The sequence below is a fragment of the Ascidiella aspersa genome, chromosome 4 (genome assembly GCF_963924565.1).
Source record: "Ascidiella aspersa chromosome 4, kaAscAspe10.2, whole genome shotgun sequence".
NCBI lineage: Eukaryota > Metazoa > Chordata > Ascidiacea > Phlebobranchia > Ascidiidae > Ascidiella > Ascidiella aspersa.
In genome coordinates, this window is record NC_139450.1 from 734,244 (window position 1) to 757,957 (window position 23,714).

Here is a 23,714-nt window from a genome sequence, read left to right on the forward strand (position 1 = left end):
TCCGGTAAGTCTTGAAATGGTTCTGCGCCATTGTTTTCTAAACATTATTTAGGTAATTTATTTGTTTTGCTCCAAAAATGTATTAGCACCACACACATAATTTTGGCTTGGTCTAAATCTAAAGAAAATGTTTTCTGAATTATAAATTTAAAGGTTGTCGGCATTGTCATTTATTATGTTTTTTTCGATACCTGAAACTTTAAAAACTGCCAAGTATTTTACTTTTTTAAGCGCATAGGGAGTGTTTTAGGTTGTTAATCCGAGATTTTCTTTTGGGTTGGAAAGCTTAATTAATTATTTGCTGAAAAACTTAACTTTCCAGGTAGAAAACATTGTAGGACTATTGCATTGCAAGTCATACGCGAAATGCATATTTCAAATTGGTATTACTTGGGTACCTCCCAAGTATCTAACGAGTAACTATATTAAAACCGGTGGCACCAGGTACCGGCTCCGATCGGATATTATCGGAAAACCTACCGCTATTTTGGAAATATTTTGTTTTAAAGTTGGTTTGTACCAACTTGTCTAAAATGCATTGTTTCGATAAATCTCTTACACGATAAGATCGACAAAAGGCTTGATTTCAATTGTTTTAACACTGTTATTACTGTATGTACTATTCCTATTTTGATCTTATTCCGACGACAATGTTGTTGTTCTAATTGCGGTCTTGTTGCTGGAGTAAATGCAACTTCTGAGAGATCCTTCATAACTGCAACAAACCTCACCACACGATATTAGCGGCGTATAATTTTTATGTCCGTAAATTTTCGCACGTAAAGTGAAAAAAAGAGGCGAAACCGGGAAACCCCCGCCGAAACACACAAAGACGGGGGGGGGGCGGGCATTCTGACGCAACAAACAACGCTACAATAGAAAAATCAATGTCGTAATTATATGCGCGAAAAAAAAATAAAGAGGCGAAAAAAGAGAATTCTCAGCGAAAGGTTTGGGACTCCGGTTAAAAAACGCGCTAACGACGATATTTACTTGGCGAAAAAAACTCAAAAAAAAATTCTTTGAAAGAAAATGAACGAAACGCGAAGTAGAAGCGACTGTGGGGGGTGTGTGTGTGTGTGTGTCTGTGTGTGGGGGGTACACCACCCCTAGCTTGCCGTACAGAAACGAAAAATAACAGCAAGGAGCCCCTGTTTGCAAGCGCCAACAAAAATGTACAAAAAATAGGTTTTTCTCTCTTTTACGGGAAATACGAGCGGATCATACTTTTCCCGGGTACATAAATAGATTGAAAACGCCAAAGTTTGACCAATTTTGGGCCGAAACGCGAGGAAAAGATTCGGAAAAATCTCCAGTACGGAAAGTTGACCAGGGTAGAAGAAGGAACGACTTGAAAATATCAGTCTAGCGGTTTTATTGCACGAACGTTACCATAGGGCGAGGCCTGTAAAGCCAACACACAACACCAAGCAACGCTTTATCTTTGGGTTTTACACGTTGATGCCACTGTTTTATAGCGTCGGGACAATTCAATTTAACTGTGGGTGCTTCTTGAAGGCTTAATACTGGTGTTAGCAGTTTGGCTGGGTGAGGTAAAGCTAGGAAGGTTATTTCCATGTGGTCTACGATCGACGTCAAATTTCTTAACAATTTATCTCAGCGGCAATTTCGCTTTGGATGAGAAGCGAGTCTGCTGATTTAACAAAAATTGCCAACTTTGAGCTTAATGGCTGGAGGTTAGAGTGAAAATATTAACGCCCAAAGAGAAGTAGGTAGCATTTTTAGCAAAATATTATGTTGAAAATTGAAAAAATTATGACAAAATGTTACCTACTTCCACATGGGCTTAAAGTGTGAGTGTTATTATGTTTTATGGCTCTGAGCAAAGGTTAGCAATACAATAAGGCACTTAGTAGATGATTCGTTGATTGCCGAGCGTATGATAGGTGAAGGGATGGAGCAATGTTAGTAGTGGCTAGGGATGGCCGATACTTGACGACGTTACATTACGATGCTTTGCAATATATCGCGATCTGATACCAAACGACGTCGTTACTATGCTTAAGTCGATCACATTTCAACGTACAGAGATAATTTTGTCCAAGTTATTAGGCCACAAATTTGCTAAAGCGTTAAAAGTTCAGTTCAACTGTTAAATCTATTTTTTTATCTCTTTGTTTGATCGCAGGAAATTTCCAATTTTAATTTTCCCGAGGGTATCGGCTTTGATCCGATATTACCGGACATCCCTAGCATTGATGGTTAACATTGGGCGATGAAAAGCATGGAGGAACACAAATCTAGTTGTTTTTAAGGAAATTGAGCTTAAGTTGGGATGAGTTGACACGATTTGCGAACAGCATATGATCGGTAAGCTCTAAGGATTGACCTAAACCATGTGTACGGTGGATATATAATATCGTTAGGGGGAACAACCATCAGGTCTTTGCTCTTAAATCGCCAACGAACGCACAGAACCAGTAGCGAGGTTAAATAAGCGCGAAAGCAGAGTGATTCAACTTACGGCGTGCATAATAATCGAAGATAACAGGCCTCGTTTAAACTAACAATAAAAGAAAACTTATTGACTAAGCCAGTGGTTCTTGAATTTTTCTAATTATTATCACTGGAAATAAATTGAAAGAAACTTCTTAAAATAACAATTTCCTGCATAAATTTTGGCATATTATTACTAGAAAAACAGGTTTGTTTTAATTGAAATGTCCACAAAAAACGCTCCCTTTTTAAGTATATTATTGTCCAAATTGCACCCTAAAACGTCAAGTCAAGAGTAACCAACTACAGTTTAAGAACCACTGAATGGGCTTTTCATAAAAATATTGTGTTAATGACTTACAGCAAATGCGATCGGCCGGCTGCTTTAAGGGTTCACATAATTGTCAGGAAAAAAACCTTTTAAGATTTAGTTCCAACACAAACTTTTTAAAGTTTTCGCCAAATTTTGAGTCTTTTATCAAAAGAACCAGTATTTTTAGTTTATAGTCGTCATATCGGTTTCCTCAGGATGAAAAAGTCCAAACCGTCGATGAAATCTCCAATTTGCGCAAAGCCAACAAGAAAATCCCCGATATAAAGACACTTTGGCGTCGAAATGAAATGTGGCTTGCAAACGACACACAATCGCGGTTTGGTGTAAGTGTTCTTGCACGGTAGGGGATGGGTGGGTGGGGGTGTTATAGTTTGCATAGCTTCGACTCGATGACGTCATCTTGCTTCCTTCTGCCGCTGGGTGTCGCTCCTCGCTCGTTTCGCATCGTGACGTCACTGCAACATGATGTCATCAGTGTGACGTGTGTGGATGGGTCAGGTCTTGCTTTTCGTGTTTTTGGCCTGAAAGAATGGAGGTTTAGAGGGGAAGTCCTGGAATTGGGATACAACAGTAGTTTTATTTTATTTATAAAATTGCTTTTCACTAAATCTGCAACAAATGTATAAAATATTTACATTTTTACTATTTTTAAAAAGTTCCGATTTTTACATCAATTTCGAAGATATATATATTAAACATAATCTAAAGTTTTGCACTTTTTGAAAAAAGAGAAATAAAAGTAAAGAGGGAAACCGCTCGGACGATTTGTGCTTTTGTTTCAACTTTAAAGCCCATGTGATAATTTGTACATTGCAGATGCAGGTAAATTATTGTGGATATGCCAGGGTTATCAATATTGACCCACTTGAACATTAGGCTTGGGGAGGCCAACACTTGGTACTTTGTCTGGTAGCAATACCGATATGAACACGGTAAAAGTTATTGGACCTAAGTTAGATTTTGTGTTCGAAAGCTTAGCCTTTAATTGTTTATTAACTTTGTTCTAAGACTTTTTAAGATAAGTTGGAGCGCACATCATGGCTGGACTGGGTCGTCAGTTCGGTATCAGATGGTTTACTGATATTTCTTCTTTACAGAAGGTATCGGTTATCGTTCGATACTATCGGTCGTCCCTAACCACGGTAGTTAACTGCGTGTGCTACTGGCTAAACAGCCACTGTAAACGACCTGCAGTTGTACTCAAAGCACTTGTGTAAATACAGGGCTGCCGAGTCAAGCTCGGGTAAGACTACTACCCAAGGCAGTCCGACGTGCGCATGCGCAGTAGCAAAATCGAAACTGATAAACCGCAAACTGTAAATTGCAAAGGTGGAATAGCGCTTGCTAGAATATTTTCCCAATCGTGTAGTGATTGAACGAGTTATGATATTGACAATAATTGCTGTATATCCACTTTATTTTTCGTAAATTGGCGGAATGCAAGCTGTAGAGTCTGAGCCGGACTCTTGGTGTTTTATTAACAGACTCAGCCGTGTATAGAGCCACTAGCTACTTACGATGGTGAACTGGTCGTATATTCGCATCAGCTCGTCCACGTGGAACTGGTTGAGTATTACGAAGTTGTCGAGGTCAGGGTTCAGACTACGAGCGCATTCCAAGCAATGGACCAAGTGTTGTTGTGCATTCTCGTCCGCTCGTCTAACGAACAGGAGGTTGAACACCTCAACCTGAAAAATAACGAGGATTTAAAAAAAATATTTCTAAGGATCATTTTTGTATTCAAAATACTAAAAATATTTTTTTTTAAATTACATCCTTGTTTTCCAACTTGAAAAAAAATTTGAAAAAAAACGGCTTTTGATAACTTTTGTTGTTTCTTTATAGTATAATTGCTGGAGGTTGTAGTTTGACGTAGAATGAATTATGAAAAAAATGAATATCAAAGCCCATACAGAAGAAAGCATTTTGTTTAAGTTTTTAAATAAATCTAAAGACAATGGCTGAAGGATATAGTTAGACGAATAATGAAAAATTCTTTACTTTCAGCATGGTTTGAACCTACTTCAGAGTAGGATTTGTTATTCCGCTTTTGCTCTATTTATATTTGTGGAATAAAATTAAAAAATTTATACTTTTTTCTTAAAGAGCTTTTACAAAATCCACGACTCTTTCGCAATGTGGATTTATGGGAATCTAAAATAATCGAAATTCAGTTGTGTTGCAAAGACGAACGGTACCCTTAAATATTTTAACCATCCTATCAATTGAACTGGTACAAAAGGACAACCTGAACTAATACTAAAAAAATTGAGTCCATCTCACTATAGCATATGAGGAAACAGGTAAAGTAGGTTACTGAAATGAGTTTTAACTACTAATCACTCATAGTTGTGAGGTGGTAGGAAGTATCCTTAATCATCCATTACCTCGCAAGTCTCACAATAGTGAGAAGGCTCGTTTTCGTCCCTTCCGTGCCACAAGATCTCAATGTTGTTCTTCTTCAGCTGGTCCATAACGTTCTGACACTGCCAGATGGTACGCATCATGCAAGTCCTGTGATGGTTAAAACAGGTTTAGGAAAATTGTTTCTTGGCACTTTTGTGTCCACAATTGAATGTTTATTCTATCGACTCAGATATTAGTAAAATGTTAGAACAGCGGTTCTCAACCAGAGGGCCATGGAAACCTTTGAGGTGGGCCGCACAACAATTTAAAAAACTTAGATTTATTAAAGAATTTAGTTTCATTTGTGTCACTGTACTTAATTTTACAGGAATAATGGCTTGGGGAGGAGTTGAGTAGGAATGTAAATGAAACGTAAATTTATTGTTGAGAAGCGCAAGTACCTGACTAATAAACGGTTGAATTAATAATCTGTTTTGATATAATTATGCTCCGCTATTTTTGTTCTAAACTTTTTTTATAGTTTTTTCTTTCATCAAAATTATTGAGCCACAGAATTTTTGTGCAACGAAAATGGGCCACGAGAGAAAAAAGGTTGAGAACCACTGTGGTAGAACAAATAAACGCAGTCTTTTTTCAGGCCGAGGAGTCTTAATCGCATTTTAAAAGGTATGAGCAGCAATGGTGTGTTATTTCAATTTTTCAAGGGCATTGCGCAATGATTCAGTTTCGTTTTGCTGGTATTATTATCCACTGCAGGAATTATTATCGATAAGTGAGGTCGTGAGCTTAAACCTCACCACAGACTAGCTTTTTCAGTCTTCCCTTGCTCAGACCATCCTAATTAAGCCTACTGATTTTGGTAATAGTATTTAGGCACCTGACGTACCATCATTTATGCATTAGCCACTAAAACCTCATGAAAAAACAAAACAGAATGACAACTCACTTCATCATGTGAAATAATTTGGGGTCTGCCACCCTGACGTGCTTTGCCATACTCCAAGTAAGCTGGATGAGAGGTACGATGGATTTGTAGCCTGAGAACTTGTTCCACTCATATCGCTCGATCGACATCTGGTATTGGTAGGCTGAAACCAGGCCAATATTCCAAGCAATGTTGTTACACCAGCCCTGTGAAAATGTGATATTATTATGACCTTTTAAACTTGTTAAAACATGTGAAGTAGCAGTCAATATTGCACTTGACAAATGACAATATTCTATCTGTTTGTGCCAAGTACCAGAGGTGATAAGAATTGGATATTAAATAGAAGAGAAAATTCTGCTGTTAGTGACTTTTATTTACACAAAAGTTTAGAAAAATCAAACTTAATATATTTAAAACCATTAGGAGTGTATCCATCAGCAATTATGCGTTGTTTGAACTAGTAAGTAATACTTAAAAAACTTACATAAATGTAAAAATGTGAATTACAAGTCAACTCAAAATAATAAATCAACTGCAAAGTTTACAAAAATATTTTTAAAACTTAAAGAACAAACTTTTAACAAACAAAGAATATAAGATTTGGAGCATAATGGTTAGTGGTTGTAGTAGACATAATCAAAGGCCAAACACAAGTGGGAAGCATTTTGACATTTTGAATAAGTTTTTATTTATTTTCAATATCAGAAAATATAATATTGCACTCACCACAGCTTGTACCCAGTGAACCGTGCCAGAGTTTAGCCACACGAGGTCCCCAGGCTTCTGAATGAAGCGATACACGGGGATGTTAGCATGGTACAAATCCTCGAGGACCGGCCACCATGAACCCGACAAGTAGTCAATGTTGTTCCTACAAAGTTTAAGTATATAGGATTAGTTTAAATCTAGGTTTTACACCAGGGGTGTCCAACAAGCGGCACGCGACCTAATAAAAAATGGCACGCAAGCCCCCCCAAAAAATACTAAAAATGTTATTTAGCCAATTGTCAAAAAAGCTCAATTTGTTATTCAGCCAATTGCCATTGTTTGTTCACAATATAAAACAATCACGGCAATCACGACAACCAACAATTACTTTTGATATAGTAACATTATACTGTGTGGAGGCTAGCATTCACATAATATTATATAGCTTGGTGTGAAGAAACAAGAAGTCAGCTCACCGAGAGACACTTTGATGTAGTGATGCGCATTTCTACTAGACAATTTTTTTTCAAGTTTAAATAAACGTTCTTATTTTTGGTAAAAAGCGCTTTCATGATTAAAAAGAATTGGTTTAGTTACAAAACTTTGGCACGGGAAGAAGTTATAAGATAAAAATTGAAAAATAAAAAAAGAATACAAGTTAACGAATAAATTTAATTCGATCACTGTGCAGGAATTTTTGAATAACAAAATGGCCAAAATTAACAGAAAAAATTGAAAAAAGAATTCCCCCGAGCACAGTTCAATTATAAGCCAAACTTGAATTTTTGTAGTTTTGTGAAGTTTAATAATATGAAGCCAAGATAGAACTTGCTGGTTTGGTTGTAAAATTTATAATATAAAGATGTTACTATGGTTTAAAACAGTGGTCGGCAAACTTTTTTCATCGCGTCCTAAAGAACTCTTTTCAGCTATTGAAAGCCCACTATGTAAAACCACTACTAAAAAATGGCGGATTAAGGATATTTGATTTTAAGGTGAATATCACACAGCGCCTTGATGGCCAAAACACTGCCATGCCGTGATGTAAAACATACTATAAAACAAAGAAAATACAGACAAAGTGCGAAACATTTTGCTTTACATATAGTTACAGTTGGCAAAAAGTATAATTCTACAGGCTCTTAGGACCACTAATTTAAAAATTCTATGCAACACAAACTTTTAAAATAAAGTGCAATGAATGTATACACAACTAAATGCCATCACGAAGCTATTCAAAAGTAACTCGCGGCCCACAGTTTGCCGACCACTGGTTTAAAATCACTTCATTGCCTGTAGTGATACAAATATTAGGACAAGCCGCCTCTAAAAACATTAACACTTTTGCTAAAGAAAACGTTTTTTTTTTCTAAATTCTGATATTTAAACTTACTTTTCACAAAGCAGGTGTATCTCTCCCCAGTATTCCTCAGGTACGGCAAACCACTCACAATCCCCAGGTCCGATGTTTATGTTGATCGCCGAGTAGTTGTTGTTCTCCTGGTGCCCTGGAGTTCGTGACCCTGGGACTTTCATGTAAAGCTGAATCGTGTTCATGCCAAGAATGTTGTGGCCGACATGACTCAGCATATTTCCAGCTGATACAAGCTGAACAAAAATTGTTTGAGTTACAAAAGTGTGCACAATAGTTGGGAAAATAATTTTCTTTTTAAAGTTGGTTTTTCATATTGCAACCAATGCAGAGAAGCTTGCAAAATGAAATAAAAAAAACTTAACAAAAGTTTGTTTTTTTATGTGGCACTTCGTAAGAAAATCAAATCCCAAACAGAAGCAGGTATCATTTTGAACGTTTTTTAAATATATCGGAATAAAGATTTATTTGAATGTTCACAAAATGCTACCTACTTCTGTATGGGCTTTGATATTCTAACATTACTACAACCACAAAGAATTATGCAGCAATTTAACATGCCAATGGAAAAAATTAGTAAAAACTTGAGGCTGGAATTACATTCAGTAAATTAACTTTACAAAATCACACTGTTATCCAATCAAACATAAGTAGCGCCATCAAGTGCATGGTTGTTTTGGAAAGCTGTATGAGCAGCAATTGTGATGCAAGGTTAAGTATTCCAAGAATTTCCATAAACTTTGCGCGACCTCATTCAATATTTCCAGGAAATTGGAAAGTAAACATGCCACAATGAAAGCTGGTGTTGGGTTATGTGCTCGCTTATCGGCTGTCATATTAAGTTGCAAAAGAATTTTAAAATAATTTTTTTCAATTCAAAACTGATTATATATATTGAAAAATTTCTTTAAAAAAAACGATTTTGTTCAAAAGAAATACATTAAAGTTCATAATTAATTTAAACAATGATTAAAAATGACAAGGGAGTTTTAGGCAAGAATACAAATTTGCTTTTTTGCAATTTTTGACCTGATAAAAACAACAATAAATCTAAAAATCTAGTTGATATCAAGCCACAATCTATATTAAGAACTCACCCTAAATAACCAGGGAAGTTTAGAAAGTTCTTGCAGCTGCGGTCTCCACTTTTTTTCGTTGGATAAATCGATGTTCGTTCCAAACTTTATGGTTTTAAAGGTCTTTTTCTTGGGTCCTCCGATCTTATCAGAAGCATCTGAAGATATTCTCTTGCTTTCGCTGCCCATCGATTGACCCTGACGTTTCAACTCTTCTTCCTATAAAACAAAAAAATATATATATTTATTAAAACTGAAAAAAAAAAAATAAATACTCAAGAATGAAGATTGTTAAATAATTTTGAAAAATCATGGGATTTAATATTATTTTTAAAGTTATCAAAATGCAACTTCTTGCTTAAATGCCAGGAAAAAATCTTTACCTCATCATAAATATCACAAATGAACAAGGGAAGGTTTTATTTAAAAAGTAAAAAAAATCATGACTAAATGATTACTATACCAGAAGGGCTTGCTCACAGACTATACACATTGTATATATGTGCATTTCACTAAATAATCACGAAACATCTTATTTTTCGAAAATCCTCTACAATGTACACTACAGTACTTACCTTTAGTGATTCCTGAAAAGTGGTGGCTTGGTATTGCGCATATTTTGCGATGCTTGTAAATGATCGACTGCTCTCACATTTCCACACTTTGGACGTCCCGAGCGAATCCCAGTTTTCCTCGGATGGTTGTTGGGCCTGAAACACAATAACAAGGAAAAAGTGAGGATTGAATAACTTACATCATAATTTTTCCCAAATAACTAAAAGTAATTTTTTACCAGCTTTGTGCCAGCTGTGCACTCAATTTAAAATAAAAGATTTTAAAAGGTAAAGCAGTTAAACACAAGAGTGATTAAAACTACCTAGTGAATAAGTTTTAGGGGGTTCATGAAGGCATTGAAAAATGGAATGAATTTATAATTTGATTGATACATTAATTTAATAAAAAAACATGTTTGGGCCTCCTCTTGTTCAGTTTCACATTATTTGTTGGACCGAAAAACTGCAGCTTTCTTAATACTAACTGTATTAAGATGTAATTTAATAAAATACAAAGCACACCCTGGAGCTGAAACTAAAAAAAACCTTTGAGTCTGCTTAAAACATAAATCCCTGCTCTTTAACAACCAATTTTTAAAGCTTTTTTACAGGCACAAGCGTATTTTATTATGAAACATTAAGTGTTTAATCACACACAGTGGATAAGGCTTAACTAGCTTTTATTAAAGCTTGCTTTGATGTACGCGGAGGATTTTTAAGAGACCACACTTTTCATATTAGTATGTAAAAATAAGCATGTCCCTAAAACACAATTATTCTAAGATGCCGTTTTGAACGCTGTTTTCAGCTAAAAAAACACTGCCACAGTGTCTGTACCTGTGTTCGAACTTCCACGGAACATTCTGGGTTGCTTTCCACCAGGGTTTTAGTGGAGAAGAGACCCAGGTCCAGCTTGAGGGCAGCAGCGAGTCCTCGGATCACAGTGAGTGGGTTTTTGGGGTTCGTGCAAAAGTCGGCCAAGGCACGAGACATTGCTTCTTTCTTGCTCTCAAGCTGAAATACCACAACAGAACATACTTAAGAGAACTAAAGTATTTTCACAAGAAATCTAGTATTTTTCCTTATCCACCATTTAAAAAAGCTCAGAAATTACCAAAAATTACCAAAAATAACAATCTGTTTTTTACAAGCTTTCATTAAAAATGTTTTATCTTTTTATTTATTTAAACACAATTCTAAGACTACAGTCTACAGGTATACAGACACTTTGTTTTATGCTTTAATTTTAAGAATCAAGTAAAGAGTAAAAAAGAACATAACGACATAGAAAAATAATAGGTCTTGTGGACTATTTTTTATAAAAATAATAAGCTTGTCACAAACTTTCATTAAAAATATCTCCTCTTTTTATTAATTTAAAGAGATTCTAAGACTAAAGGTATATATAGGCTACAGTGTTTTTTATGTATTAATTTTAAAAATCAAATAATCAATATTATTAAAAACTAATTATAAAAACTAAATTATACCTAAAATCGATTAAAATTTGCTTTACAAGAAATACATTTTATTTAAAGGTTCCAATACATTTTAATTGCTAACTTACATAAATCGTAGGAGCTGGTGGGCATAGTTTGTCTTTTGGTATGGGTTGTGTGCTTCTACGCTTAGGTAATGTCGGGGGTGCAAATTTGTCCAAGTAAAGGTGCTTCGCTGAAGATCCGTTGCATGTCAACTTCCTGTGGATTGAACAAATTACATGAGCTCAGAAAAGGTTTTCTGGGAATTCCAGGGACCAGAAAAGCTACCAGAAGATTGTACATTGATTGTGATTACTAAAGATGTCTTAATTATCTATTGGGTCACTTTGGCTATGTTAACAATAGAAATAAAATAGCGCAGCAACTGTAAAAAAATTAAGGTTTTGTGGTTAATTACAATAAGGTCACTATAAAAGATTGTAGTCTACTAGTTGTGAACATAGGCTTAATAGCATTACAGAACGACAATTCAACAGTAACGAGACAAGGCCCTAGAGTTGGCAAAAAGAGGAAGAAAAAAAAGGAAGTTCTTACTAAGAGTTAACTAAATAATTTGGTCAGGTAAATCTTAATCTTTACAAATAACAACCTGCATGTTGTTATAACTTCACGTGCAGGGGCAGTGTATGGGACTCCAAAGGGTCGTAGAAGACTGGGCAGCGGTCGTCCTTTTACCGTTGACATCTCATACATTTGTTGTTCGAGGGGGTCTATTTCAGCTTTCGGACTTTCACTGCGTTCTGTCTTCAACATTTCCTGATCGCCACAAGTTGTCGTGCCGGGAGGGGACAGTACGCCATCTAGTGCTGATGAGTGTCGCGAAGTTAATGAAGACGAAGGTGACGGTTTCGAGTTAAGTCCGTTTACGACACTCGACTGCTGGATGTGGTTTGACAGCTTGGCCTGCAATTGTTGTGGGTGCGTAGTGGCGGGCGCCGTAATGCCACTGTCACTTGATGGTGTGTCCTGTGGCGTGTCCATGACACTATTGTACCTGACAGTGCCATCGTTGTCCAAATGTTGCCGGACAATTTGGCCGTCTTCTATTTTTGGGAAAGGCGCCTTACCAGTGTCGGTATTGCCAGTTGGGTTTTGAAAGCAGTTGGGTAAAAGTTTACCTGAGGTAGTTGACACTTTGTTGCTTTTTACTTGGTCAATGCCATTCACAACTGGTACTGTTGGGTTAGTTGTTACATTGGGGGCAAATGGAACAGGTTTTCTGTTATTTGACTTTAGCACAGCCATTGCATCGTCTTTTGCATGAATGTCACCATTTTGAAGACTTGTTGCGTTAGCGTTTATCTGCGCTTGCACACTCGACGACGATATAACCAGTTTATCACCGAGTATCGATGTCGTTGTTACAACGCTCCCATTCAGTGTGGGCTGGTTGCCAGGCAACAGCGATGCGGAGGTGGCAGTCGGGATGTTGTTGTACATCAGCGTGTTCTTGTTGTGCGACATCGCCCGCTGCTTATCAATCTCATCTTTCACTGCTTTCTGGTGCTTCGTCATAACTGTGAAGTTGTGTTCCAGCCTCTCAAGCTCTATAAGCTGGTTTGGGGTGAGAATGGATTGGTTGAGACGAAGATTGTGGAGGACTTGGATTTGCTGAGCTGTCAAGTACCAAGCTGGCGGGTGCCACGAGTCCGATGACGACATGTCGATCTTTCGACGTTTGGCATGCTTTGAAGGCCCTAAAGTCCTGACATTCGATGCTTGAGTGGTCGTAGCCACTGAGCCTGGCAATGTGGCAAGGCTAGTGGCAGTGACGGCTGCCACAGCAGCAGTGGCGACTGGTAACATGCCACCCTGGTGTGAAATAGGGGGTTGCACTAAAACAGTGTTCGATGGTTTATCTGATGCCGGCCTTTTTGTCTGGGTTGGTGGACACCTAAAACAAAAGTGAATAACATGAATTTATTTTACGTAAAACAGTTTGCTGAAAATTTGCTTTATCATTATGCAATAAAAATACCCCCAAAAAGTACAAATATAAAAAAAAATGCTAAAAAATTAATTTAGGCAAAGATATTCGTAAAATGCTAATTTTAATATTCAAAAGAATAACATAAATATTTTTTAAAAGTTTTATTTATTAATAAGCAGAAAAAATACTCTACTATGTATATTATACAAACACCATCACAAACTCATTATATTATGTGGTGAAATTTAAGGTTAATCTTACTTAAAAGCACTTTGTCGTTGTGTCAGCTCAGCTGGTATTGGAAGTGTCCAAGCATCTTCAATGCACGGAAGGACTCTTCCTTTGTTTAAATGCTCGTTGTTCAATGTCCCAACTTGCTGTTGCAGAGTTTTGATGCGATTTGACAAGTCACTGTCTTCGTTGATTCTCTGCATTTGGTTAAAACCACTGTTTAATCATCTTAATGTGACATTCACCAACTTATAGACATGAGCTTTATTATAACAGCTTAACCATAAATTATATAAACAAAAAAGTTCCTAATGTTAAAACTAAAAAACAAAGAACCTCAAATAATAGAGAGCCAGGCATAACATACTGGTCACAAATTAAGTTTTTTTAATATTTGTTGTAAGTATATCAAAGTCCATAATGAAGCAGGTAATAACGCTGTATATATTTTCAACATCAATGGTAAAAAACACACAAGATATTTGAAATGTCCACAAAATGCTACCTACTTTCATATGTACTTTAATATTTATTCCACGTATAACTACAACCTCCAGCCATTACGCATTACAGTTTTCTAATTATAGCTTGGTCACGTAACTCCACTAACTTAATTCATCCACAAACAATCTAAACAACCAGCAATAAACATATTTACCACACCCTTAACTAAACTGACAATGCTGTTCTAATTTGCATATACAGATGGAACATCATATTAACCAATCATATTTGCAACAGCAAGTTACACTATTAAGCCACTTTCAGCTTGCAAGCTTTGCATAAAAAGGAAGGAACTTAAATTTGACACTTCACCTACTTGCAGAGAGGTCTGCAGGCCTTTGCTAATAACAAAGTCTGGGTAGCATTTGACCTTGCGCTTATACAGTGCTGCATTACCTTTGGTTTCTAATCTAGGTGAACTGCTGTTTAAAGTAGATCCCTACCTGTTGATAACTATGATAAAGCTATTGACAACGCACTTGGTATCACACAATGTGATCTGTGAGTCTAAAATTATAATTTAAACTAAAATGTAACTTCATAATAAATTCTGTTGAGGGATTTTATGTGACGCAGGGATATAATAGTTATTGCATAAACAAAACTAAGCCGTTTAAAAACTATAAACAGCCAAAACATTTTTTTCATGCTAACTTTCACAAGCTAAAAAAATGTTTTAAATTGAATCTTCTGCTTAACAACAACAACATATAAGGAGATACCCTGTATCCAAAATGTACAATCCAACCCACATAGAAATTGCATCTATGGCTAGCAATCCCTGCAATATATCTAAACTATTACTCGTTTAGAAATACATAACGTTTCAAGGTAAAAAGAGATCAAACACAAAATGAATAGAATACATCCAAGCTTTTCAAATTTAAGTGTCCAACAAGCCACTTGTACTTAAGTGTTCAATTGAAGAGAATTTTGGGAAAATTGCTGTAATTAAATTCATTCCAGCTTAAATGTCCCAAACAGGGAGTTGTTATTGTTGGACACTCCAGCACGATGCGTAGGCTTTTCTCATAACCAACTTTTACAGAGCGTTTATATTTAGCTGCAACCACAGACCACGAGAACATAGACACATGCGTATATGCACGTTTAAATCGCAGAACAAACACTTCTTCGGATGTCTACTAAAATAAACAGCCATGTTTTAAAACTTCAATTAATAGCACATATAGCCAATTTAAAATCCCAATACACTTTTTGAAAAACAAACACTTTTTTTTGGTTTTAAACCGGTCCTATTTCTAAAACTTTTGTTGCTACTTGCTAGCCATATTTGTCTCACACAAAAACTAAAAAACAAGTGGCACTAACTAAAGACAAATTGTATTTTTAAGTTGAAAAGCTTTTAAAAAAGTTAATCAACAATGTCTCAGCTTCTAAAACTCTAAATCTCTTAAAATGCTAAACAAGTTGAACTTGTTAATCACAAACCACAAGCTGTAGTTAGCAAACAGCTTTTTACCTCTTTCTTCATTGTAATACAGTGCTGTGAATTCAGGTAACACACAAGGGCATCTCTAGGCTGTTGGCACGCTTCGTACAAAATCGCCAAATCTCTCCAAGCTGCTTCGTGATTCCTGTCCAACTGAACAGCACAAATGTACGCCTGCCAAACAAAAGACAGGTTAGGCATAAAACCGGCCATTACAGGCAGTTACCAAACTCGACAGGTTAAATATTAATCCTAACACCTGGTGCTTTATGTGTGGTGGCTACGTGACGTTTCACCAGGGAGTGAATTCACTATGCTATTTCCTTTTTTTCTTTGTAGTTCTGCCAACTAGCATTTAAATATTGAAACCAGGAAAGTTGTTTGAAACTGTGCCACCAAGATACATAACTATAAATAGTGTGGTAAATTTAAATTTCATTAAACAAGTGGACAGTGGTGATAAATCTAACAAATGTAGACAGCATTTGCACAATTTAAAATTATTACCTGAATTGAGCATTAAATGGTTTAAACAGTGCAATTATCCAAAGTGGTCTGGATAGTCACCATTAGCAACCAATGTTGTTTAAATATAATCCTTATGAATTCAACTTAACATTTTTAAACTTTTACATTTTTAGGTTGTTTTTTTTTAAACAAACTAAAATATAATTAAAAACTCTTTTTTTTAATTTAAAACTGACGCTTAGAGCCATATAGGCCCAACAGCTACAAACCAAAGATATATTTTATTCAAATATCTCTTATGTTACCTGCAGAGCGTCCATGGGTTGGTTTTGCTCTTGGTACAAAACTCCGATTGAACACCAGGTGTCAGCACTCGCCTCAGATTTGTCGATTGATTGTCGATACGACACAAAAGCATCGTGGACCTTTCCCATGCTCGAGTAGTATCTAGGAAATGTATATACATCGGAAACTAGTACTTTCTCATAAAAATGTTGTATTTTAGACAATATTCTTTATAAAAAACAAGGTGTGTTACAGAGTATTAGCATCACTGATACACCCAGTATCTTGTGTGGTGAAAAACAGCATGTTAATAGAGGATACAGCTTTTCCAAACTAAGTCTATATATATACCATGAAAATTGACACGTTTTATATATTTATTTGCAAGGAATGCATAAACATTACAAACTAAAAGGTCTATTTCTCGTCCTCCAAATTCAAACTTTATAATATTTACCAAAATATAGTTGACTGTTTTACCCTGTATTTGCCCTTCAATAATCCTTCAAACAACGCTTTTTGTCAGACAAACCATTGTGGTAACCCCTTTTTAACAATACTTTTTAAATTGCTCACCTTCCTAAAAAATACCAGGTCTGGCCATTATTTGGGTCGATTTCAATGGATCTTTGCAAGAACTGGAGGGCGGTTGTAGCACGAGTGTTTACTTCACCGAATTCCTCAACAGTGTGAAACATCCATCCTAAAACATAACACACAAAGCTTACTTGTTAAGTAAGATAGACTATGTTCTAAATTGAAATATTAGGGTTATATACTGCTTTTATAGGAAAACTGCTGGGGGCATATAGTTAAAAATATTGTCATTTTTAGTAAGCAAAAGTATTATCACAGACTGGCAAAAATGGGTTTAGAATAATCCATAAAACAAAAAATGCAGCAAAAAGCATGTCAATTTGTAAATAAATTTGGCTTATTTAAAAGTTTAAGATCATAATTCAAAAATTATACTTGTACTGCACTTTCTAACTTAATTCTAAAAATGATGATCAAATCGGTACAGTGTTGCACTGAATATGTGATATAGGAAATCACCTTGACCTTTGCAAGATAAATGTTGACCTTAATTCCTGATCAGTAACAGCAGAATAGTGTATCCGAATCAGACACCTTTTTAATGATTTCAAAAAAAAATATATATATTTCGCTGGCAAATGCATTATCAGTATATTTTAATTAGTTTTAGAATTTAAAATGAATTTCATTCAAATGAAAATATATTGACGATACCTTTGTCGGCGATATATATATATATCTTTCAACATTTATGAATTGTCTGGCCTGAATTGCTGGCTTCCCTATACTATTCTACTGCCAAATCTACAGCAATATAACATAAGTCCAAAATATTATTCTGTCTATATGCAGTAACTGATAGTGTAAACAGGGATGCTAGCAGACCGTCACAGATTTGTTTGTATTTCACTCTACTTACAGGAAATTACAATGTGCATAACATTGAGTAACATGCAATGGAGCATGTAGTAAAACACACTGCAAAGTTATCCATGCATATTGGGGTATATATGTCTGTCATTATATGGGGCATATGTTAATATACTAAAAATAAAAAAATTGCCAAAAAAATTTAAATGCATTTACATATCACTAAAAAACATAATTTATTTGTAAAAATAAACAGCATTATCTGCATTGCTCTTACTTTAATCTCTTTACAACATTCAACCATCAACCCCAAAAAGCCAACTTTCATTTTAAGTAGGCAGCATTTTGTAAACGTTTTGAATAACTTTTTAATAATTTCCAACAATTTTAATTTAAATTCAATTACATAAATTCATTTTCTTTCAAACTAAACTGTCTGTTTCCTATGAATAAAACTATTTTAGGTTGTTTGATAGCAGCTTTAAATCAGTAAAAGGCGGCACAATCTTTCTTCTGTGGGGAACTGAATGAGATAAAAGGGTACAATGTGTGGTGAGTCGTAACAAAACACGCTACAAGTTTGTAAAGCGGCTCTCTAAATGTCAGCTACACCAGACACAACAAAGCTATTCTAGCCAACGATTCCACTCTCTTACATAAGGCTGTACTAGCTGATAATCCTGATATACACTTTATCTTACATAACCAGGTGGTGCTCATAGCTTGAAAATATAACATTATGAGAACAAAAATTGAAAAAATAATAATGTAAAAATATATTACAATTGTTTTTATCCCAAAGACAATAAGATTGACTTCATTTTACACAACCATGTATTAATGCTAATATCTTGAAAGAACAAGATTTCCAGAAAAAAATCAACATAATACAAATTTTGAAAAAATATTTTGAAAAAATATTTAAAAAAAATTGTTTTCTTTCAAAATAATGACAACTAATATAAATTTCTACATACACATTAACTAAAAAGCGTTTGCATTAGCCAGTAACAAGTTTTATTGCAGGTTTAACCGCCTAGGGCCCTGACATCTGTGCGTATTCAGTCGCATAGCAACGCAATATAAGAGCAACTCAAAAGAGGAACTGAAATTCACACAAGCTGTTTATGATCACCAACCAAAAAACCCATCAACCACAAAGTTTCAACAGGGATGGGAACTTTTAAGGTTTGGAAAATCTCTAGTTTTCTTGAAATTACAGCCTTAAATTACCGTTTGCCTGTTGCACAAACTTAAAACTGGATTGTTTGGCCAAACTTTTTCACATCTTAACAGCAATGCCATAATATGGTGGTGCTTATTGGCTATCAAATACACATAATCACAAGTTTTTCTTGATACTTTTCAAATAAATAGGAAATAACTTGCTGCTGTGTATGTCCAAAATATGTTATAAATCCATTAGCCAATTAGTACATAGAGTTAAATGGCACAAATATAGTCAACTAACCTTGTAACAATTACACACATAGAACTTACATGCACATTAACTAAATCTATTGTACTCTTAATCAGCAGTTAAAAAAACAGAAAATAAATACATAAAAAATACTTGATTTGTTACCTAGCTGTCTTAGAGTGTTGGCAAGTACGACGGGTAATACTTGAGCGTTTGGCTGGAGGTTCACGATCTGCTCGTATTCATGTTTTGCATCACTAAACTTGCCTTGAATCTCCAACAAATGACCCAGATGAAAACGTACTGAAAAAGTGGACAAAATAATGTTAAAGCAAAGAAAAAAGTGTGAACTGATTCTTAAATAGAAAATGAATGCAATTTTGGGTTCATTTTGCAAAAAATACATTTTTGAACCATAAGGAGCTAACATAGTTTATCTATAGTAAGACAACTGTAGAGTACACTATTTATTTATTATTTACTGATATAAAGTACAAAACTATGTTATTGTCTTACTTTCAGGTTTGCTGATACTACAGCTCCTACTATCCGCGAGAGATCTTGTGAAATGCTGAAAAAAAAACAGCAAAAATTAAAAAACAAATTTTATTCGTTATGTTAATAATAATATTTTTGGAAATGAAATGGATATTAGCTGTATATGATCTAATTAAAAAAGTTAGTCACAGTTATACTTTAAAACAATCTTTGTAAATGGCCATATTTGTCTAATTCTTAATAGAGTAATTAAGTTGCATTATATTAACATTAAAATGTTTTAATTGCTTTCATTCCTACTTTGACCTGATAAAGCACGGTTGTGCAAAAGCTTGTCGAGAATAAACACAATTTGTCATTATAAAGTGCCACCTGATTACGCTACTATAAAACAAAAAAGCTTCGGCCAAATGTGTTTTATCAGATCAAAACATAAATCGTACAAATGATATGTTGGTATTATTTGGTCCGTCAAATATAAACTAACCAAATTAACACTTTTAGCTCATTAACAAAACATTGTAAGTCATGCTTGTGGAGCTAAACCACCACAAACAACAAACAACCTAAGAATAACTTCTTTAAATATATGGCTACAGTATCAACAACAACAAAAATATTGTAAATCTGACTAGGTAAAAGCTAAGACTTAGCACTAGTACATAAACTTCTCAGTAAATGTAACACTTTAGTATTCCTGAAAGACCAACATATTCCATACCTTGATGGCAGAATGGTTGATTCCAGTTATCTTAAACACCAGTCCCAGTCTACAGTGTACCTCGTTGGCCTTAATAAAGCCAGGATCGTTGTACAGCAACTGCTGGAATAGCTTAATAGTCCTGCCAGAAAGAACAGAAGCCAGTTAAGTACGTGAGGCCAGTCACAAAAGACGAACGGCGTCGTCTCCAACAGCAAACAAAAGAAGTCAGTGAAGGGCGCCCGGCTAACAAATGCTCGCATTCCATTCAAGACAGCTAGCTTGTGATTAGATAGACCCAGCTTCCTGCCTTTTGGCGTTATTTTGCGCCACAAATCACACATCTTGGACACACACGGCCCCGGGCAATCTTACATAAGTGCTACTCGTTGCAGCTAAACGCACTTTACCAGGAATAGCGTACCACCATGGCTACTATTACCACTACTACGTCTGTCAAAAGTCCGCTTTTTTCACGTGGTCGCACCGAATGAAGTCATAGCTGTGGCCGCGTGCGCAAGTCCAAGCCGCAAGCCTTTCCTGCGCGTAATCGTTCAACGATCGCGAAATAAACATTCCCGAAACGTGAGTCACAGCGCCATCGACTACAAGCGCAGCTGAAGAGAAATAAACCAACCGGCACTTTGCTATTCTGCTTTCTCCCTACGCGCCTTCCAAACTACTAGGCAAGCTTTGGAGCGAGTAAGCGGGCGTCAAAAGCGAGCCAACTGTCTCTCTCTTGCTTTTTTCGGCCGCGTCTGCGCAACTAGGTCAGCCATTGCAGTAGCCGCGACCCTACAGATAAAAAGGCGCGCACAGATAGACGGGCAAAGCGCCCACATTAGAGAGATTGGGCGAGAATTTAAAGGCCCACAGCGGCGAAAAGCCGTCCAAGCCGAAAGGCGTAGTTTGCCTGGCGCGTGAGTGTGTAATTTGCGACGCGCGCGCCTCCAAGTCAAAGTGCGCGAGGCACACCCACACAAAGCACAAACATAATACGACGAGCGGTCGTGAGCACGTGACTAGACACAAAGGAAGCCGAGTTAGCATGAAATGCGACTGAGTGACAGTGGAAGAATAACTGAACGTGCCAATCCAATCACGCACACCAGTATATATACACTTGGACAGCATTAGCGGCAAAATGCCAGCATTATTGACAAATGGGTTATTGCGGCTTTAAACGGAAATAATTACGCCCATCTTAGAAGTAATTTGCATGCACTACAAGCCGATACAAGCCCGGCCGGTTGCGGCTAATTTTCGAAAGTCTCTAAGCGCTTGTTTAAGTTAGGAGGGAGCGTCGCGCTTAGCACGCTTCACGTTTCGGTCTATTTGTGAACACTGTGCTGTGCCTTTGGCCTCGGCCAATCCCTTTAAAAGGCTTTGGTAACAAAATGTCAACATAATTATCATCACGTTTGCAATGAATTTACTAAGCAACGCTATGCTCTTTAGTATACAGTTTTACTTTTTCATAAAAACGAAAGAATTGCAAATATCTCTTAAGTAACTTGTAAAAAAAAATCCCAAATTTATAGACTCAATATTCATTTGATTGAAAAATCATGAAGACTTACAAATAAGAAAAATTTAAATTTGTTAGTTTGTTATTTTTTTAGATTTAAAAATAATTCTTTTTAAATCTTAAGTTTGAAAAAATCCTCATAATTTAAGGTTTGTAAATATTTAATAAAGTAAATATAATCTGTTACCAACAACACTATTGGATGGGATCCTAATGACATTTATGCAAAAAGTATGAATGGAATAATAAGCTTACCAGGAATACGCACTGAAGTGATAGTAGACAATACCAAGACCAAACAGAAATGGTGAATCCTAAAAATAAAACAGGATGCACATAGTGGGCTTGTATGCCTTCTGCTATATTTACATTAACTCAAACTTTTGATTCTCAGCACTCCGATAATACAAATTTATACAGAATACAAAATGTAGCTTAATTATCTTTACACTTTTAGTGTTTATATTGACAAACTAACCTTCCAATATTCTTTTTGTAAGGAATAGAACTTGTTATATGCAGATAGTGCTGCAATCAAGTATATAAGATGGTTAATAAAGGTGTAAAAAGTACAGAATGAAAAATGAAATAAAAACATATTTGTACTTTCAACTTCATTATGCAAAGAGACAATTAAATTTTGGTTTATGAAGGATAGATCAACAAGATATATGGTCTTTATTAGTTTAAATACAACTTTTCAATGTTAATCCTAAACGAACATATTACTGTGCATTAAACGAACAAAGGATAAGCCATTTTAGGTTTGCTTGTAGCACTATACAATGCACAGTATACACAATGCATTAGTTGGCTAAATGTTAAAAACTAACAAAGTATCAAAAATATATTTTAACATAGGCAATCGTTTGTCAGTTTAATCTAATGTACAGCTTAAAATTACCATTAAGATGATTACATTTTTCTTTTTATAAACATATTTACTTAAAATGGTCAAATTAAAGATATTTACATTTGTGGAAGTCCTCAGCCAAGAGATGAAGATGACCAAGTGTTCGGAATATTCCAGGGTCAGGCTTTGGATTACCAGATGTCAACCTTTCATAATGCTGGATTCCCTAATAAAGAAACAAACATATTTGATGTTTAATAAAATACACTGTAACATACTGCACATTAGGAGGCCTTTAAATAAAACCTAAAATTTGCTGCAAAAACTGCAATTGAGTTGGCTAAAACTGAACAACAAAGTATACTGAAAAACCTTACTAACTGGTTGACTTTGTAATTATAACCTTCACTAACTAACAATTACAATAAACTGAATAATATCAATCATCCGAACAATAAAATGACAGGTTGCATATTATATCTGTTTTTATTTTTAATTCAAAATAGTCAAAATACTAGCTTTTGAAGTTACATTTCATATCAACAGGGTGCAATTGAAAGCACAACTTACTACCAACCGAAATATAAATACCGCACGATTACCAACATTATGCCATCATAAGCAAAACGTGAATCATCTGGCGGCTATCAGCTCCTGCTATCGCGCTTTGTCGTGCTATAACTACCGCGTATCTGGCACACAACGCGCAAAGCAGGCCGGTAGCCGCTGTAAAAGAGAGCAACCGGCAACGTAAAAAGGCAGCAGAGGCACGGGCTCGCTCTGCTAACCACTCAGTCCTAAAGGTCGCAGTTGTGGCGCTAACACTGTGAGTGTGTGTGGAGCAGAAGCCTTACAGAGAGCCAGCAGTTGAGTAGCACATCGGGCGCAGTCTTTCTCGTTGAAGCCTCTCTCGTGTTTGAGGGCGTGACTTGCGCACTCACGCACACACACGCGCCAACGCACGCGCGCGGAAGTACGTTCACACGCGCGCCATGCAGCTGTTCCCTTTGTCCGGTTCGACTCCCTGTCGTGCGACGCTCTAGCGCCCCCAGCGCAGCGTGGTCATAGTCGGGCGCACAGGATTTGAATAGCGTGAGATAAAAGCGGTTGCTAGGAATAAAGTGCTTTTCTGGGTCAAC

The 23,714-nt window shown here is 35.9% G+C and overlaps 1 protein-coding gene across 2 annotated transcripts in view; it reads right to left on the reverse strand.

Moving 5' to 3' along the window:
• Positions 1-758: 758 nt before the first annotated feature.
• Positions 759-23,714, reverse strand: part of LOC146146528 (histone demethylase UTY-like) — a 31,000-nt gene continuing 8,044 nt past the window's right edge. The window contains exons 3-23 of one of the 2 annotated variants that reach the window (XM_083387208.1): positions 22,696-22,801; positions 22,201-22,250; positions 21,978-22,036; positions 20,216-20,336; positions 19,513-19,567; positions 19,162-19,299; positions 16,746-16,872; positions 16,190-16,331; positions 15,447-15,590; positions 13,490-13,656; positions 11,888-13,192; positions 11,364-11,496; positions 10,634-10,810; positions 9,818-9,952; positions 9,264-9,461; positions 8,188-8,402; positions 6,813-6,957; positions 6,105-6,289; positions 5,179-5,305; positions 4,309-4,479; positions 759-3,312 (exon numbers count right to left, since the gene is read on the reverse strand). In XM_083387208.1, coding sequence (XP_083243334.1) covers positions 3,286-3,312; positions 4,309-4,479; positions 5,179-5,305; positions 6,105-6,289; positions 6,813-6,957; positions 8,188-8,402; positions 9,264-9,461; positions 9,818-9,952; positions 10,634-10,810; positions 11,364-11,496; positions 11,888-13,192; positions 13,490-13,656; positions 15,447-15,590; positions 16,190-16,331; positions 16,746-16,872; positions 19,162-19,299; positions 19,513-19,567; positions 20,216-20,336; positions 21,978-22,036; positions 22,201-22,250; positions 22,696-22,801 — 3,927 coding nt within the window. In that variant the 3' untranslated portion in view covers positions 759-3,285. Of the gene's footprint in view, positions 3,313-4,308; positions 4,480-5,178; positions 5,306-6,100; positions 6,290-6,812; positions 6,958-8,187; positions 8,403-9,263; positions 9,462-9,817; positions 9,953-10,633; positions 10,811-11,363; positions 11,497-11,887; positions 13,193-13,489; positions 13,657-15,446; positions 15,591-16,189; positions 16,332-16,745; positions 16,873-19,161; positions 19,300-19,512; positions 19,568-20,215; positions 20,337-21,977; positions 22,037-22,200; positions 22,251-22,695; positions 22,802-23,714 lie in introns of those variants that run through there. The other variant, XM_083387209.1, reaches the window with a different exon arrangement.